The sequence below is a fragment of the Equus caballus genome, chromosome 18 (assembly GCF_041296265.1).
Source record: "Equus caballus isolate H_3958 breed thoroughbred chromosome 18, TB-T2T, whole genome shotgun sequence".
NCBI classification, from domain to species: Eukaryota; Metazoa; Chordata; class Mammalia; order Perissodactyla; family Equidae; genus Equus; species Equus caballus.
Genome location: NC_091701.1, coordinates 78,855,294 through 78,872,138, shown reverse-complemented (window position 1 = coordinate 78,872,138; position 16,845 = coordinate 78,855,294). Strand labels below are relative to the sequence as shown.

The window sequence follows — 16,845 nt, the reverse complement described above, 5'->3', positions numbered from 1 at the left end:
GGAAAAAAATAGGCTTTTATTTTTTTACATTTTTTTTAGAGCTTTATAAACAGAAAATCAGATAAATATTCTAAATATTACTTCTCAAGCCATTAGAGAATATCACCATTAGAGGCCATATATATGTGATAGCCCATTCAGATTTAGTGCTTATATTTTACATTCCAGGGAGGGAAATAATCTGAGCAAGTTACTTTAGGAGTGAAATATTTTCTAAACATAGAGAGCAACTTAGAACGAGGACTATTTAAAAGTGAACTTAACCATGCTCAGTTAAGGAGAGCTTTTGAGCTTTTTGATGGAAAAGAGTATGGTTACCAAATAATTATCAGTCCTGTAGTCTCAGAAGGGTTAAAAGAATTGGATTATTTGTTATTCCTTTTCAAGTAAAAAAATCACAATATGACGTTATGCCTAGAAAAAGTAGTAAATTAACACTACGGTTTCAGGGGCCAGCCCGGTGGCACAGCGGTTAAGTGCGCACGTTCCACTTCTCTTCGGCCCGGGATTCACTGGTTCAGATTCTGGGTGCGGACACGGCACCGCTTGTCAAGCCATGCTGTGGCAGGCGTCCCACATATAAAGTAGAGGAAGATGGGCACGATGTTAGCTCAGAGCCCGTCTTCCTCAGCAAAAAGAGGCAGATTGGCAGTAGTTAGCTCAGGGCTAATCTTCCTCAAAAAAAAAAAAAAAGAAAAGAAAAAAAAAGACTACAGTTTCAAAACATAACATGTTTAATAATCAGTGTAAAGGGTCTATTTGGTTTAAGTGGTCACTTGAGAATCTACTTAACACTTTTCCATTGTTTCCTTGCCTTTTTGTTCTCCCTAGAGTAAACGTCCTCTAAGAAACCCTCAAGATTGCCTGAAACAAGGATGTGAATGCAGCTTCTTGTTCCTGCTCTGTGTTACACTTTGCTAAAGCACGCCCCCTGCACTCTTCCGGAGATTCACAGCACTGCTTCTCTTCTGCAATATCACCAACCAAACACTGTTTTTTCACTGTTTCTTTTTAGCTGTTTTAAAAAACATTCAGGGCTTAAAGCCTGACATTTCCCCTGTATAAAACACCATACTTACTCAGAAATTCCTCTACTTCATATAACTATATACAGCCACATTTCTTGGAACAAACATTTCACTGTATGAATTAGAGGTTTTTTTTTAAGTCTTCGTTGCAAGAAAATATGAGCAATAAAATGTAGAGTATCTTCTACTAAAGGCCTTGGCACTTAAATACCACATTATTCCTCACTGCTATGGAATGAATGTTGATGTCCCCCAAAATTCCTATGCTGCCACTGTAAACCCCAATGTAATGGCATCAGGAGGCAGGCCTTAGGGAGATGAGCAGGCCATGAGGGTACAGCCTCACGAATGGAGTTAGTGTCCTTATGAAAAAGGCCCTAGAGAGCTCGCTCTCTTTTTCTGCCAGGTGAGGATACAAGACAGCAGTCTGCAACCCAGAAGGGCTCTTGCCAGAACTCGAGAATGTCGGCTCCCTGACCTCTGACGTCCAGCATCCAGAACTGTGAGACATCAATTTCTGTTGTTTTATAAGCTGCTCGGTCTGCGGTGCTCTATAACAGCAGCCTGAGCAAAGACACTTCCCAAGCTAGGCCTGTGTATGTAAACGTACATGTACAAACACACATATGCAGAGAGAGAGATTCCCTACCCTCGAGGTGCTTCGTACTTATATTTAAAGTCAGCACTGTTCACTTGTGATCAGCCCTATTTGTTTCAACGACCCTCCTTGCTGCTGACAAGAGGAATGATTAATTGGAATTCCTATTTCTTTGGCTGGATTAGATTAAGAAATAATAAGAACCATAAAGGTTTCAGTTGTGCCCTGATCAAAGTGTTCTTTTAAGTGACTTTTTCTGAAATAATCTCATTAGGAAACAATTCTTGTGCTCCTAGGACATGGCGCTAGACACCTGGTGTGCCATATTTTAATTGCTATGTTATAATGCCCTTTCAAACTCAAATACAGTAACAGTGCTGCTGGAGTTACACCTCACAGAGAATGCCACTGACTCCACATCTGCACGCATCCCAGCCTGTCAGCACACTTCTTCAAAAGCACATATCCATGTCAAGCCTCCAGCTGTAAAACGTCGGTGCATAAAACACACTTTTGCAATCATTTTGCTAAGTCAGAGAATCAGCTGCTTGAGAAAGCACAACAAATTTTCTCATTTTAAATATGAAAAAACAGGGACCACTGTAAGACCAGGAGGAGTAAAACAAGAAACATAATATTGTAAAGCAAACAAAATGAAGGCGTATCTAATAGCCATAGCACACTGGTTTGCAAAGTGTTAAGTCTTGCAAAAAGAGCTTTTCAAAGAACATGATATATTAAAAAAAATTTTGTTTAGAAAAAGCACTCTCATTAATCAACCAACAAAGTTAGTCACCCTCTTTAAAGTTACCCAATCCCCGGAGAAGAAAGGCAGAACTTAACAGAGAGGAGCACAGAGGAAAAACCAACAACTAAACTGCCTGGCATGCTACGTTCCAGGCTCGACAATCGTCATTGCTTCACTTCTGTGAGCGTGAAAAAGACTCTCATTAAATCACTACATAGAGTACGGTCTTCTTTCTACTTTAACAGATACTTTCAAGTATGTTAAAATCAGATTTACAAAGAAAGAAGTATTGAAATACGTATTTAAAACACATTTAAATGTGTGCTTAAACAGCCTTCAAACAAATTCCACCAACAAGGTTCCCATAAGACCCATATTTCGGTGTGCACGTACACAGCATGGAATACCCTTGTATGTGCTTTGTGCGCATCATGCACAGTTGGTCTCAAGCTGTAGCAGTGAACCATCTCTCAGCTCATATGGAACCCACCCATTTTGGGCTGAAACCATTCTTTTAAAACTCTCCGTACAGATAAGGAAGGGCGTAAGGACCATAAAATATAATTGCCTAGACCTCCAAGAGGGCAAGAGAGAGCTTATCTTCAGCAGAACTACGAAACAGGCCACATCTAACAAATTAAAATTTAAAAATCAAAATGCATTTAGGTACAAAATAGCACCTGTACAAATATGGGTTTGGGACACATGATTTAAAAGCAGATTGCATGAAAAGGACAGGCAGATTTGTGAAAATTAAGCTCAAAATGAGTTAAAAAGAAAGGGAAAGGCCAAATCACTAGGTGTGATCAAAATTTCAACTAAGGCAAGTGGTAACCCCACTACAGTGTGCACTGGTGAGACTATAAATACGGCATTTACTTGATAAAAGGGACCCAGAACAGTGACTCGGTTTGAGCCACGGAACAAGGGCTTCACTCGACATTCAACAAACAGGTCCTGAGTGCTATTCCAGGATCTAACTGGATACAAGACGGACCAGGTCTCAGGCTCAGGCACTCTACGTTACTCTGTGGGCACCATCCTCCCCGACAAAAGAGAAGACTTGGGAGGTTAAGAGGTTAAATCTGAAGGGAGGGAGGAGAGTACGAGAGACAGAACATCAGACAACCTAAGTTCAAACCCTAACGTGACCATCACCTCAGCCTCAGTTTCCTCACCTGTAAAATACAGATGAAAATGATCCCATGATTCTAAGACTCAAACGAGGTAATAAATATAAAAGCAACCTTTAAATTTGTTTTTTTGTGTAGAAGGAGGATTTGTGTAGAAGGAGGATAAAATTTGTTCTGCAAGACTCCAAAGGATATAACAAGGTTTCACCAAAAGGCAGTAGCTGCAGCACTGATTTCAGCTCCATAGAATTCAGGGTTTTTCAGAGATGGAAAGGACTGGCCCCTCATATCAGAGGTGATCACACACAGGTTTACCGGCCTCTTGGCAAAAACCCAGAAAAATACAGTAAGCTGACACAGCACATCCACATTAGTCAGTCTAATATTTGCTCTTAACCTCTCTGGGTAAGAAGTAAAAATGATGATTATGGATAGTAGTAAATAAGTGCCAGATTAATTTTTCCATATGCATGATGCACGTGAAAGATGAGTGTTCTATCTGGATATAACAGTTTTCCCATCACATGTTTGGTATGAGAACTAAATACGATAGATTAACTGCCCAGCACAAAGAGCTTCAAAAATGCGATTTCCCTTTTCCATTGCCACTTATAAACTCTGTTCATGCACACTCAATTTTCATTATTTGCTATTCATAGAGCAAAGATATCTAATTAAATAAGAAGAAAATACTGTTCACCACAATATTATTTTAAAAAGCAAATAATCACTAGCACACAAAAAAAGATTCTGTTCAGAAAAATTAAGCTCTTAAGTTTGCATGGAAACTATGTACTGATTTTTTTTTTAAAAAAACATGAACGGGAAGATACAGTCTTAGCAACCTTGTATTCATTCTTCCATTAATTCGACAATAGTACTAACCACCTATTATGTACTAAAGATTTGTAATTAAAGGGTTTTTTTTCTCTGTAACTGAAGATTTTTAATTAGGGATGTTCTACGGAATGCAAAAGAAAATCTAACCTGGATTCTGGCTATAAAAAGGTCCTCCGTTCATCTGATTCTGAAGGCTTGTTTGTGACGTTATGGAAGGAGGGCGTCTATAGGGCAGTGAGCCCCCGATAGTGGGGGGGGTATGGCGAGAGGCAGGTCTATTCATGCTGTAGAACTGAACGGGATGACCTGGAAAAGGGACAGAACATAAACTTGTCATTGAAAGAAAATCATCTCAATGAAATACACTTTAGGTCCAATGCCTGAATCTCAGTAAGATTATTAGAAATAACAATGTTTAGCTAATTTAATTGCCATCTGACAAACAGAATGCAAGGTGACAGTTACTGCTCAGCTGACATCAGATCAAAGTGCAAAAGCAGAACAGCACATAAATAAAATTCTGAGTAGGTTTGGAAAAGCTATATCTACATAGATTACTAATATTATGATTTTAATAAATTAATAATCTGATAGGGTTTCAAATCATCACAATTAAAATTTATGGCTCACTTCCTCCCCAAAAAAACAGGCACTAAACATTGAAAACTAAACTCAACAAGATAAGAATAACATTTACAAAAGCAAAAGAAAAAATGTTTGATACACAGTCTTATTCCAAAATGATAATAATAGTAAATTTAAGGTAGTGAAGCAATTTGCTTAAAGGAAAACATAAAGTATTTTAGCAAAAGGTCACGTGACATAATTCCAAATCAAACACGTTTGTTCAATTGACAACATCCATCTCTAAAGCTAGATTATTGTGTCTTACAATTAGAGTTTAGGAAATTTAGAATTATGAAAAAAAGCTAAGATACAAAAAGTGAATCAAAATACATTCTATTTTTAATATGATCCCTGAAACGGAACATATTTATCAGCAATTTCACTATATATTGCTCACTGAGAGTATTTCAACAGCTAATGCCAACTGAAGACACTCATTCCTAATCCATCCAATTTCTTAATGCAATCCAGTTCCTAAATTTTATCCAGACGCCACCCCTACTTAAAATCATTCAGCCAAGGGCCTACTGTTATAGACCGACAGACCAACCAAGCACTGGAGGCACCCAGGAGAGACCACAGCAGGGAAGGGGGGGAGCAGAGAGGCCAAGGGGAAGGAGGTCGACGAAGGGAAAGGGCAAGGGAAGAAGGGAGGGAGGGGGAGAGGCAAAAAGAAAGAAAAAACCGACAACTTGTCCTCTTACCCATATTTTACAATGGTGTTACATGACTAAAATTGGTCTTCAGGAACTCCATAAATTTATCAAACATAGACTTCACACGGACTCATATAAAAGACATTATAAAAGCCCTCAAGGGCTGCTAGACCATGTAATCTTCTTATATCTGACAGTACCAAAGCCTAAAAAGTCAATTCTGTTGATGAAAAATCTTGAGTATTGAAGATTACACATAACCCACTGCCAAGTCTCTATAACCATGATAAAAATGTAAAAACATACAAACTAATAAAGGCACATCTTAACATTCAAATCATCAGATACACACACATTATTGGCATTTTAGTAACAAACTAGTACAAACTTAGGATTATCAAGTTAAAGACATCTGATAAGATCATGATGAATTTTATATAGTCAGATCCAGTCTAAAATTTCACCCAAGTCCTCAGTGATTCAAAGACACTACATAAAAGAGACTCTATTCATATCATTAATAAGGCATTTATTTTTGAGTTGAAAAACAAAACTACAGTTTTTAATTACCATAGACCTAACTATAAAACCTAAAACTAAAATCTTATAGAAGAAAACAGGACAAAATCTTTATGACCTTGTGTAAGGTAAAGAGTTTATAAATATGACATCAAAAGCACAATCCATAAAAGAAAAAAAAATGAACTGGACTTGATCAAAATGAAAAACTTCTGCTCTTTAAAAGATATCATTAAGAGAATGAAAAGATAAGCCACAAAATGGAAAAAAAAATCTGCAAATCATATAATTGATAAAAGATATATTCAGAATATAAAAGAACTCAATAAAAAAATAAACCTATTAAAAAAGTGTGTGGGAGATGCAAAACATTTGAACAGATATTTTACCAAAGAAACTAAACAAATGGCAAATAAGCAGGTGAAAAGATGTTCTGCATCACTAGTCATCAGGGAAATGCCAATCAAAATCACACGAGAAACCATTATAGACCTGAGAGAATGGCTACATTAAAAAGAACCATAATGACAATACCAAGTGCTGACAAGTATGCAGAGCAACTGAGGGCGCAAAACTGCACAGCCACTTTGGAAAACAATCCGGCAGTTTCTTAAAAAGTTAAACATTCATTTACCATACAACCCAGCAATCCTACTTCCTAGGTATTTACTCAAATGATAAAAATACCCGTGCTCAAAGTCTGTGAGTGTTATAGCAGTTTTATTCATAATCACCAAAAATTGTAAATAATCCAAATATCCCTCAACTGGGAGAGGGATAAACAAATTGTGGTACATCCATGTAACAGAACACTACTCAGTAATAAAAAGGAACAAAAGAACAAAACATGCAATGACATGGCTACATCTCAAATGCATTGTGCCACAAAGCCAGAGAGCACACGCTTCCACTCACATGAGACTCTTGTGACAGATCAAGAGGTTGCCAGCGGCTACGATGGAAGCACTGACTACAAAGGGGGCATGGAGGAAAGTCTGGGGGTGATGGCACTGTTGTACACCTTGATTGTAGTTGTGCTTACATCACTGCACATTTTTGTCATAACTCACAGAAATACACACTAAAAAGGGGGAATTTTACTGCACATAAATTACACCTTAACAAAAAGAAAAAAAGTACTTGGTGATTCAAAGAAACTGTATAAAAGGTTATATTGATATAAATTGTTAATAAGGCATTTACCTTGCTTTTTGTTAAAAAAAAAAAGCTACGATTATTCACTCACACGACAAATGTTTATTCAGTGCAGACTATGAACCAGCACCTGTTATTAAATTATAATTTAATTACTAAAATGTTGACTCTCAGGTGGGGGTGCTTTGTCCTTTCTGGGCCTACAAGAGATTCCAAGATGTATCCTTTACTCCACTGAGGCAGGAGCATGACAGGACTCCTGCATTTACTCACTCATCTGTTCTAACCGTCGGATGCAGATCAGAGAACAATTCGTGTTCACATTTACCCAGTGTAGAAAGCTTCTCTTAAAAAGAGGTATAATAGAAGCTATCCCATAGAACACTATCCAAAATCCACTTAAAAATGGACTTTTTAAATGTCTTTTAAAACACTGAAACATCTGGTTAAAGCAGCAAAGCTGAATATATATTCTATGAAGTACTTTATTGACAAGCTAAGGTGATGTGTGCCCAAATATACATTTTTATAATAGACAAAAACTTGTTTACTAACCAGCATCAATGTCAATTGTGCAAATACATTTTGTAGCAATTGAGCCTTTTTCTCCTTCCCCATCAAAACAGATTTTAGGTTGCCATTTTAAAACACTAAAACACCAGTCAACCTTAAGTAACAAGTAAACCTGAAATTCTTAAGTCCATTGTCTATGTGCTTCCAATGCTGCTATAATAGGTGACAGATTCTGTTATAAGAGACCTACAAACTGTTATATCAAATATTTTCTACAAAATATACCTCAGAATTATTGTCACAGACTTTTTGTTAATGACCTAACCTGTAACAAAAAATATTTCTAATGACAATTTCTGGAAACTGTATCAAAGACGGCTCCACAGTAAATTCAGAAATCTCTAGTAAATGAAATTCAAGCAATAAAAAAAAAGTATCTTTGTGCTACTCTATTAGAAAAATGTATGGGAAACTTTACCCTGATTTCCTCAAGAAATTCTACTCTTTGGTCATGTGCCATTTTCTAGTTAGTACATTATTCTTTAGGTGTTTTTTTAATGTAAAGCACAAATAAACAAAAATCCTAAAGCCAGAGTTTCAGGTTAGAGAAGAGTCAGATGACTGGATCTGCCTGCCAAGGAATAAGCAATACTCACCTGTCGGGGGAGCGGAGGAAACAACAGGGGGAGTTGGAGAAGTGAAGCCATCGGCCAGGGCCTGGGCACCCCCAGCGGCAGCCTCTGGGGCAGTGGAGGAAGGGGCAGTGGCAGGAGCAGGAGGGGCAGGGGCAGGTGCAGAAGTAGCAGGAAGGGGAGGAGCACCAGCAGAGCCAGCAGGGGCTGGGGGGGAGAGGAGGGAGAGGAGCATTACTGAGGCAGTCCCACCAGGCAGGATCAGAAAGGCACAGAGAACCTAATGTTAGACACACAGTGCTTCTCACTAACCAAAGAATAGAAGAGTGTTAAAAAAAAAGAAGAAGAAGAAAGCTTAGGTTAAAGGATTATTAGGTTTCCAGCAAATAATTCAAGATGCTCATGGTAATGTACAGATGTTTAAATTCATTAAAAGCATTCCTTTTTACTTGATAGCCACTAAGAAAACAACAGTATTCCATTTTGAATTACATAAATCAGAAAATAAAAATATATTCCAGACACATATATCTTATCAGGTATAAAATAATTTAGAGAAACACAAATCTCTCTTTTTCATGATTTTTAAAAAGGTATTATCTATTTGTTACTATGATAAGTAAATTAAATATTCTATCCTTATGTCTTTTGTGTCATGCTTTTAAAACTAAATTTTAACTTCATGTGTCTTAAACACATTTTTCTGTTTCTAAGGAAAAAGGGTAGCATTTCAGAGAGTATTAAGTTCCAACAGTCCACTAAATTTAACTGTTAACACTATTTTTCTATTTGTCCAAGCCTTTGTTACCAACATGATTCTCACACTGAGTCCGCACCGCACCTCTGGGCACCATGCACTGTCATAACACCAGCTGGAAGTCAACATATGACTCACACCAAGACGGTGCCCGAAACCTCAAAGCACCAAGTGAGCCACAGCAACAAAGACGTGAGACCAAATCACAGAGAAGTGTGTGACCATAAACTCACAGATCACTTGGTTAAAAGTAACAAATGCACAAAGATTTCCTGACATTTACAGGGCCCTAAAGGGGAAAAAATAATCCTAATTATGAAGAAAGCCCACTGTAATTACATCGGAAATTCAAATGCAGAAAGGACAAGTGAAGACGAGGCACCATTCGCCCCGCTTTACCTGGCAGGACGCTGGGGGGAGAGGGTGTAGGCACGGCGATGGGCACGCCCACACTGCCACTCCCGCTGTTCTCCCTGCTGCTGCTCCGGCTGCTCGGGTGGCTCCCGCCACTGCTCCCACTGCTGCTAAAGACAGAAAGGCCACCCAGACATGAGTGCTGCACACAGTGAGAGGACACCGACATTTCCCAAAATGCTCTGAAATGAGTATAGCTACGAAAAGATCATTCAAAAGATCTCACGTCAAATACGAATTTCTTAATAAAGTAGGGGAAAAAGCTGAGTTCAAGAAACTTGTTTTGACCACATTTTAACAAGCATGTATTAAAGAAATTAAGAAGAAAAAATTCTCCAGAAATTTAAGTGACAAATGATGGGGCTCAACACATAATGATATTACTTTCTTTTACTCCAGTTTAATTGCTTGTCTGAAGAAACACCTTTTATAATAAAAACATAGTTTTCCTAAACAGATTATTTAATTTTATTTATAATGATATCTTGATATACTATCCCATATTAATTTTTTATTGTATATAGTTTTTCATCTGTAAAGTTCCACCAAAAAACAACTTGAAATTTCCCACATCTGGTCCATAATTTGTTTTCAGGTCAACTGTAACTACTGATCTTGTGGAGAAGTTTGCACTTTGAGATGTCTGTTCGTCAACTTTCTGACTGCACAAAGTTGCATCAGAGCATGAGGAGAGAGAGGTGGCATCAGATGAGGTTTGGGAGAGCGGAGTGAGGAAAAGAACTCAGTGCTTGGAAAATGAGAGAAATTGAACTAAAGTTATCTGAACAAGTTATGGTACTATGACCATCACATTTTGTGCTGAGGTAGAGAAAATACCTGTAAGTTCGATTTCTTTGATTCACAGAAGCTGTCCTCACAGGGCTCTGCTGCGAGGGAGCCATATTACGGGTTGGGCTAGGTACGTAATCATTTGGTACCACTGGAGGACGCACTGGCTCCAGTGTGCGATAGGGGGAGTGCCGCCTACAAAAAGAAGAGCGTATGTATCGTGTGATTAGCAAGTTCGGGCACAATAAATTCAGAGTTGCCAGTAGTGAAATACAGTTTGTACTCAGAGATAGGAAAATGTGTTTTAACATAACCCAGCTACCAATTTCAATCTTTCCTTAAGTATCACTTCTCCACCATTAGGGTTTTGAGGAGTATTATTTTTTAGTTTCCAGCCTCATTTCCCTGTGCTAATGCAATTCTGCTCATTCATTCTGAGAGCGCGAAGATTCTCCCACCAGCTAAGCCAATGTTCCCCAGACTCTCTTCTTAGATGAGTTCAAATTATTTCAGTAGCATGTCAAAGTCGTCAAGCTGCACTGCATGAATGCACTCATCATCTTCCTCACCCCTCTCTCCCTAACCAGGATCTTCCAAGATAGGGTAAATAAATCCAGAATTTGGCTCCACGACCCCCACTTTGATGAGTAATAGCAACCATAACAATTCTTCTCCCTCTCTATATATTAAATACATAGAAATTAAACTATATCCAATACACAGAAATCCACAATTTAATCTCATCTCCTTCCATTCTCACCTCACATTCTCCTCCAAGTTTCACCTCGATCTCTCTTACCTTTTACCCTCCTCAGAGTTCAACATTTAAAAGGGAGAGGAAGAAAAAAAGACCACCGAGGTCTACCTTATGTACTTTGAACTGTCAAGTACAAAACAGACTGGATTTATTAACATATTTCCCTATTTTTCCTCAAAATTTCCTTTTAAAGGAAGAAAATGAGAAGAGTAAGAAAGGAACTATGACAGGAAGTAGGATGCACACTAGAACATTAGTGATTATTAAATTATTCTCATCTCTAAGTTTCCAAATTCTTTATGACAACGATAAATACTCAACTGACGTGAAACTAACATTTTGTAGATGAGATTCTGGTCTTCAAAAAAATAAAAATTGGGATCTCAAGATGTGAAAATTAAACAGCTTTCTTTCCGGAAATGATGTTGCTCCCTTGACTTATGTATTTCTTAGTAATTCCCTTCCCAAAAAGCTCCCAAGGATCCTTCAAACATTGCTCTCCTGGACTACTCAAGTTTTGGCTCATTGATTTTGGATGGCATCACTTTGCAATGACCCAGTCCATTCTACCACCCTCAAAATCTCCCTGCATAAATACATATATACATTAATAATTAAAAATAAATAAGGGGCACTAGACAAGGTATTGGGTCAAAGGAAGAAAAAGGAATGTAGAACCTTGGACATAAAATACCAAAAAGAAGTTCAGGCATCTCTGAAATTACAATGGAACTATAAAATAACCTAAGACAGGAAACTGATTAATTTCTAAATATCTGACTTCCAGACAATAAAAATGTTCTGCTTCATCCAAGAAAAAACCCTTTGCTGATTGAGAACTCTACAATGAAAGCAGTGATAAAGACAAGGTAAAAAACAAGGGGCAGAGGAACAAAACATGTTGGCTAGGCAAAGACATGTGAAAAGGCCAGGCTGTGACCATCAACCAACTTGTGGTGCGCGGTGACTCTGGTCACCAAGGATCCTGCAGAACCCTTGCTAACGCACAAGAAAAACAAATGCCAGTATATGAGTAAATCTTCAAAATTTGAGACTAACAGAAAATTTTATTTTATAAGACTACAGTGGGTTATCTTGCTAACAATCTTGATTCAAAACCTAACAAAACCTGTTAGGCACTATACATGATATAAATGTAGATATCCCACAGGAAAATGAAACAAATATTTCCTCGTGATCTGACTCTACTCTTACCCCTGCACAGCTACACCCTACCATGTCATCTACATTCTACCCTGAAGTTTAACTCCTATTTTATACTAGATTCTTTCCTCTCTAATCTAAGCAGACTGTTTTTTGCCCACCTGAAATAAAATCATCTTATTCCTGGCTGGAACTGATTTTTATTCTTTGGTTTCCAACTGTCCTAACTGTAATTCCTCTTCCAACATTATCCTCCTTTATATCCCAACTGGTCTTTGTCCTGTCCTGATCCCCAGGCTTGATTAGGTTTTTTTGTTGTTGTTTTTGGTGAGGGGGCCAAAAACTAGATTGTCAATTAAAAACGTTTAAGCATGTATCATAAAGCCAATGGTTGTCACAGCATTTTGTCTATGTCTTGTACATTTTTTAAAACTCCAATTTGTTGTACAGTGACTCTGAAAAGTTGATAGAGGACAAATATTACCCCCTTTTACAGATGAAAAAACTGAAACGCTAAGAGGCTGAGTATGCAAGAGCGCAGAGCTGGAGCAGAGCTGAGGCAGAGTTTCAGCCATCCAGCTTCGGGGCTGCATTGTGCCCACTGACCGCCAACCTGAATCACAGTACACCAAGTGTTTAAATTATGATGCTTTAGGAGGAAAAAAGTCAAGCCTTTCCATTAATTGACCATTTCTGCCAAAAGTCAAAGCTGGAGCCCAATTCTGTAGACTGAATGAAAGCTCAATGTTCTCATAACAACACAAGATAAACAGAACTTTATAATCTACACAGTGTTCTTCAGAAGAATAGCCTGAATGAGAACAGTCAACTGTAATATGAAAGACTCTGGAAGTTTTCTGAAAATGGAAATTAGAGTGCAACTTAAAATAAATCATGAACTTGGGCTAGAATTTTACCTAAAATTTAAAATTCTTTAGAAAAATAATTTCTGCATGAAATCTTTTTAAAGTCTAAAGATGTTTCCCAGGAAAAGGAAAAATGACACACACAAAAAAATAATCCTAGAAAGAAAATCTTCTCTTTTCAAACATTAAAAATTAGTTTAAATCCATGTAGCGTTTTTCACGCAGCACCACCCGAAATGGTTCCAACCCTCGCTCAGTTCCACACTCACCCAAGTGCCCCTTTCCCCGACAGGGGAGGGCTGGGGGGCTTCTGGGCCGGAGGTGTGGTACGCGGCAGCCCGCCCATCTTCATGTTCTGGGTACTCACCTAAAAAATTGTGAGGAAAACTTAACTTGCATGCAGTGAAACAAAGTGGCACTTTTGGGAAATAATACTATTTAACAAAGGAGGGGAAGGTTTAAATAGGAAAAACAATCAGAGGCCATGCATTTCATATGCAATTTCTAGTCTACTATTATTCTACAGTTGTACTCAAAGGACTCTTCCTAACATGAGATTTTCAAATGATCATAAACTTGTATGCAAAGACTTTATTTGCCATTAGGCCATCACACCAACAGATCACTGGTTAGACTGCTTAAAACTACAATCAATTGCAATTAAATAGGATAACCATAAAAAGCTTAGTTTTAATAAAGAGTAACTCAATCAGAAACAATAACGCCTTTAAGCAATTCCTTGTTTTTTAGATAGCAAATATATCATAAAAAACAAAATACACGTTTCCCAAATAAAATATACAACTATAGTTCTGATCCATTTTAACCAGAGAATATTAAATAAAGTTAAATTGTATGATATACAGAGAAAAATTTAGGTTTTTAAATGATGGATTGGCCATACAATTCAGACTTCTTTAATGTTCTCTTACGAAGGAATCACCTACCTGAAAACTGCCAGAAGTTGAGGCATGTGCCTAAACATCTGAAGCAGAAAGTTAGGGCTGAGGTATCCCATTCAGCTGGGAGCAGCACAGGGGCCACTAGCAATGTCCTAGTTCCAGTGGGAGTGAGACCCATTCAGGCCCAACATGGAGATTATTCAGGCATGGGAAAGACGTAAAATAGTCAGTTCTAAGGCCTCAGAGCTCCACCGTGACTCCTCACTACTCTATCCCCAACTGAAAATGCAAGTGTGGGAAAGTTGGGTAAACTGGGAACAATGGATGCTACCAAAGGAGCATGTTAGCACTTACACAGAAAGCCCTAGAAATCTGGATATCTCAAGGAGCTAAGGGAAGTCATTCACAAACATAGTTCAAATGCAATCTCAAGTTGCTTGAGATTACCGGTGAGTTAGAGTTAATGCTCACCATAGCATATCTGCCCCTATTTTTTAAGCCCCTAATATTTTGGATTGCCAAACACTTCAAAAAAGAATCAACTTTTCTAATAAGAAAAGTTCTAGAGTATCTAAATTATACTTGTAAAATGAAACTGCAAGACATTACACCACTGACATCAGAATATATTTATAACTGTAACTGCAAAATATAAATTTTAAGTAAACAAATCATAAATGTATACCAAGTACTGAGGCTGTTAAAATTAAATCTGACAAACAGAATTTTTAAAAATTCTAAAATATTACTAGTTATCTGAATAGGCAAGAAATAATATATCAAGAAACAAACTCTTCAAATGAATAGCCCAGTGAACAAGTTGTGTGTGATGTTAAAACAATCTTTAATGACAAATGATACCTTTGAAATGTCAGTATTTTTAAAGTGAAGCATTTATCTGTAATCCTTTTGCTGTTGCTTTTAAACAATAAAAACAAAACAAACTGGCTATCAAGTAAGAATAAAGATTAACTCGTCCTTGCTCTCCCCCTCATTAATAAACAGAGGGTATGCTAATCATAACTAAAAATGGAAATGCCAGAAGTTTTAAAAAAATTAATCCACATTTGGGGAAAATTTTAGGAGTCATATGACAAATAACCAATAGTTTTTAAAACTGTAAATCTTAATTTACAATACCAGAAGATTTTTTTAAAGTAGTAACCAAAGTCCTTTAAGCTCAACCTTAAACAACATAAAACCCAAAGTTACTTTGAGTGACGAGGAGGAAGTGGGTGAAGCAAACACTAAACTACATCCACCTGCTAGAAACAGGACGGAGAAGGAGCAGAGACAGAACAAGAGTAAAAGAGACGTTTATTCTATACATGGAAGAGCTAAAATACTTGAAAATAGCTTTCCAACTTTGATTTGTTTAAGGTTTTGATATGTAAGGTGTTTTTGTTTAAATTGCAGTATCATCTATAAGCCTTCTAATCTACCCCCAAAATAATACAAAATAAACAATCTATAAACTACAATCTGGTGGGTACTTCTATATGTAACACTTGAGACATTTTATGATCTGTAGAGTCATCAAAAAATTGTATTTGGTTAGTGGGATTTGGATGAGTAAATTAAACCACTTGAAAAAACCAGAGTTCCTGTAGAATGTCCAAATAATGTATAATTTTATACTTCACTGATACTGTATTCAGTGATACTGTATTCACTGGTACTTTATATTAAGCTAAAAGAGTTTTCAATATGTCTTTAATGTAGCTTTCCTTTGTGGGAAAAAAGGCTTCTATGCTAAGTAAAACTGAATATGCTACATAGAGTGTAAAAACTGCCATGAAATTTGAGGGAAAGGCAAGAGAACAGGAGCAACTGCCAAACAAAACTTAATTTCTTTACCATAGGTGGAATCTGTACTGTAATTAAAGTTTAAAAAAAAAACTCTATGTCAAATCTAAAATAATTTGGGAAAAAAATGCTTACTGGACAGCCATCATAGTTCTAAAAACTTTTTTGAGGTAAGTTTATGAGGGAAACAACATTTCCTGACAGTAGCAAACACGTGACTAAACTGTGTGTGGTGACGGGGAACTTAGCTAGAGAGAGAGTGCGTGTGTGTGAGAGTGCGTGTGTGTGTGCAGCACAAACTCAGGACAAAGAAAAAGAAGCAACACTGCACCCACTTCATAACAGCACTTCCGACGAAACTTCTTAAAAAGATTGCAAACAAGCAGAACTATCATCTGCACATAAACATGCAGTTAATGGTCCCGAATGACGAGTGGGAATGTTCATGATGCTTCTCAAAGTTTTACTTGGGAACTGGAATGAAATTTTGGTGGCTGGCTGCAACAATAATTCAATTACATGGGTATGTTTTGATTCCATAGAGGGGAAAGTCATCACTGAGAGCTAAATGAAGGAGGTATTAGGCACAAGGAAGAGCAGTAGGAGAGGTCCCTTCCTTTCCCCTACCAGAGAGAAATCCTCAAAACAGAAGAAATATTTCATTTAGGTGATGAAGCTTAATTTATGGCCACAGCACAAATATTTTCCCAATGGTCTGTGACCAAGGAAGGCAGATAATACTGGAGGTAGGAGTAGTTCCTTTATGATCAAAGAGTGGCTTCGGAGATGTCTACAACCAGCACCAACCATCAGGCCAGTCGTCACACCTTAACATTGTTTCTACTGTGACCCTACCTTCCCTGCCCTGTCCCTGCTCTATCCTTTGTGGAACTTCAGTATCTCCTTGAACCTTGATATATAATACGACGTTCATTACAAAT

General features: G+C 37.5%; 2 protein-coding genes across 48 annotated transcripts in view; one reads left to right on the top strand and one right to left on the bottom strand.

Annotated features, from left to right (window-relative positions):
* RAPH1 (Ras association (RalGDS/AF-6) and pleckstrin homology domains 1) overlaps nt 1–1,220 on the top strand; it is a 116,371-nt gene extending 115,151 nt beyond the window's left edge. For both annotated transcript variants that reach the window (XM_070241654.1, XM_070241656.1), the window contains one exon: nt 832–1,220. In XM_070241654.1, the coding sequence (XP_070097755.1) occupies nt 832–921 (90 nt within the window). In that variant the 3' untranslated portion in view covers nt 922–1,220. The remainder of the gene's footprint in view (nt 1–831) is intronic.
* The window catches only part of ABI2 (abl interactor 2), a 128,036-nt gene that overhangs the window by 35,340 nt on the left and 75,851 nt on the right, over nt 1–16,845 (bottom strand). For 9 of the 46 annotated variants that reach the window (XM_070241661.1, XM_070241665.1, XM_023622458.2 and 6 more), the window contains 5 exons: nt 13,466–13,563; nt 10,458–10,604; nt 9,606–9,730; nt 8,474–8,656; nt 4,495–4,653 (listed from right to left, as the gene is read on the bottom strand). In XM_070241661.1, the coding sequence (XP_070097762.1) occupies nt 4,495–4,653; nt 8,474–8,656; nt 9,606–9,730; nt 10,458–10,604; nt 13,466–13,563 (712 nt within the window). The remainder of the gene's footprint in view (nt 1–4,494; nt 4,654–8,473; nt 8,657–9,605; nt 9,731–10,457; nt 10,605–13,465; nt 13,564–16,845) is intronic. The other 37 variants (XM_070241672.1, XM_070241677.1, XM_023622469.2 and 34 more) reach the window with 7 other exon arrangements.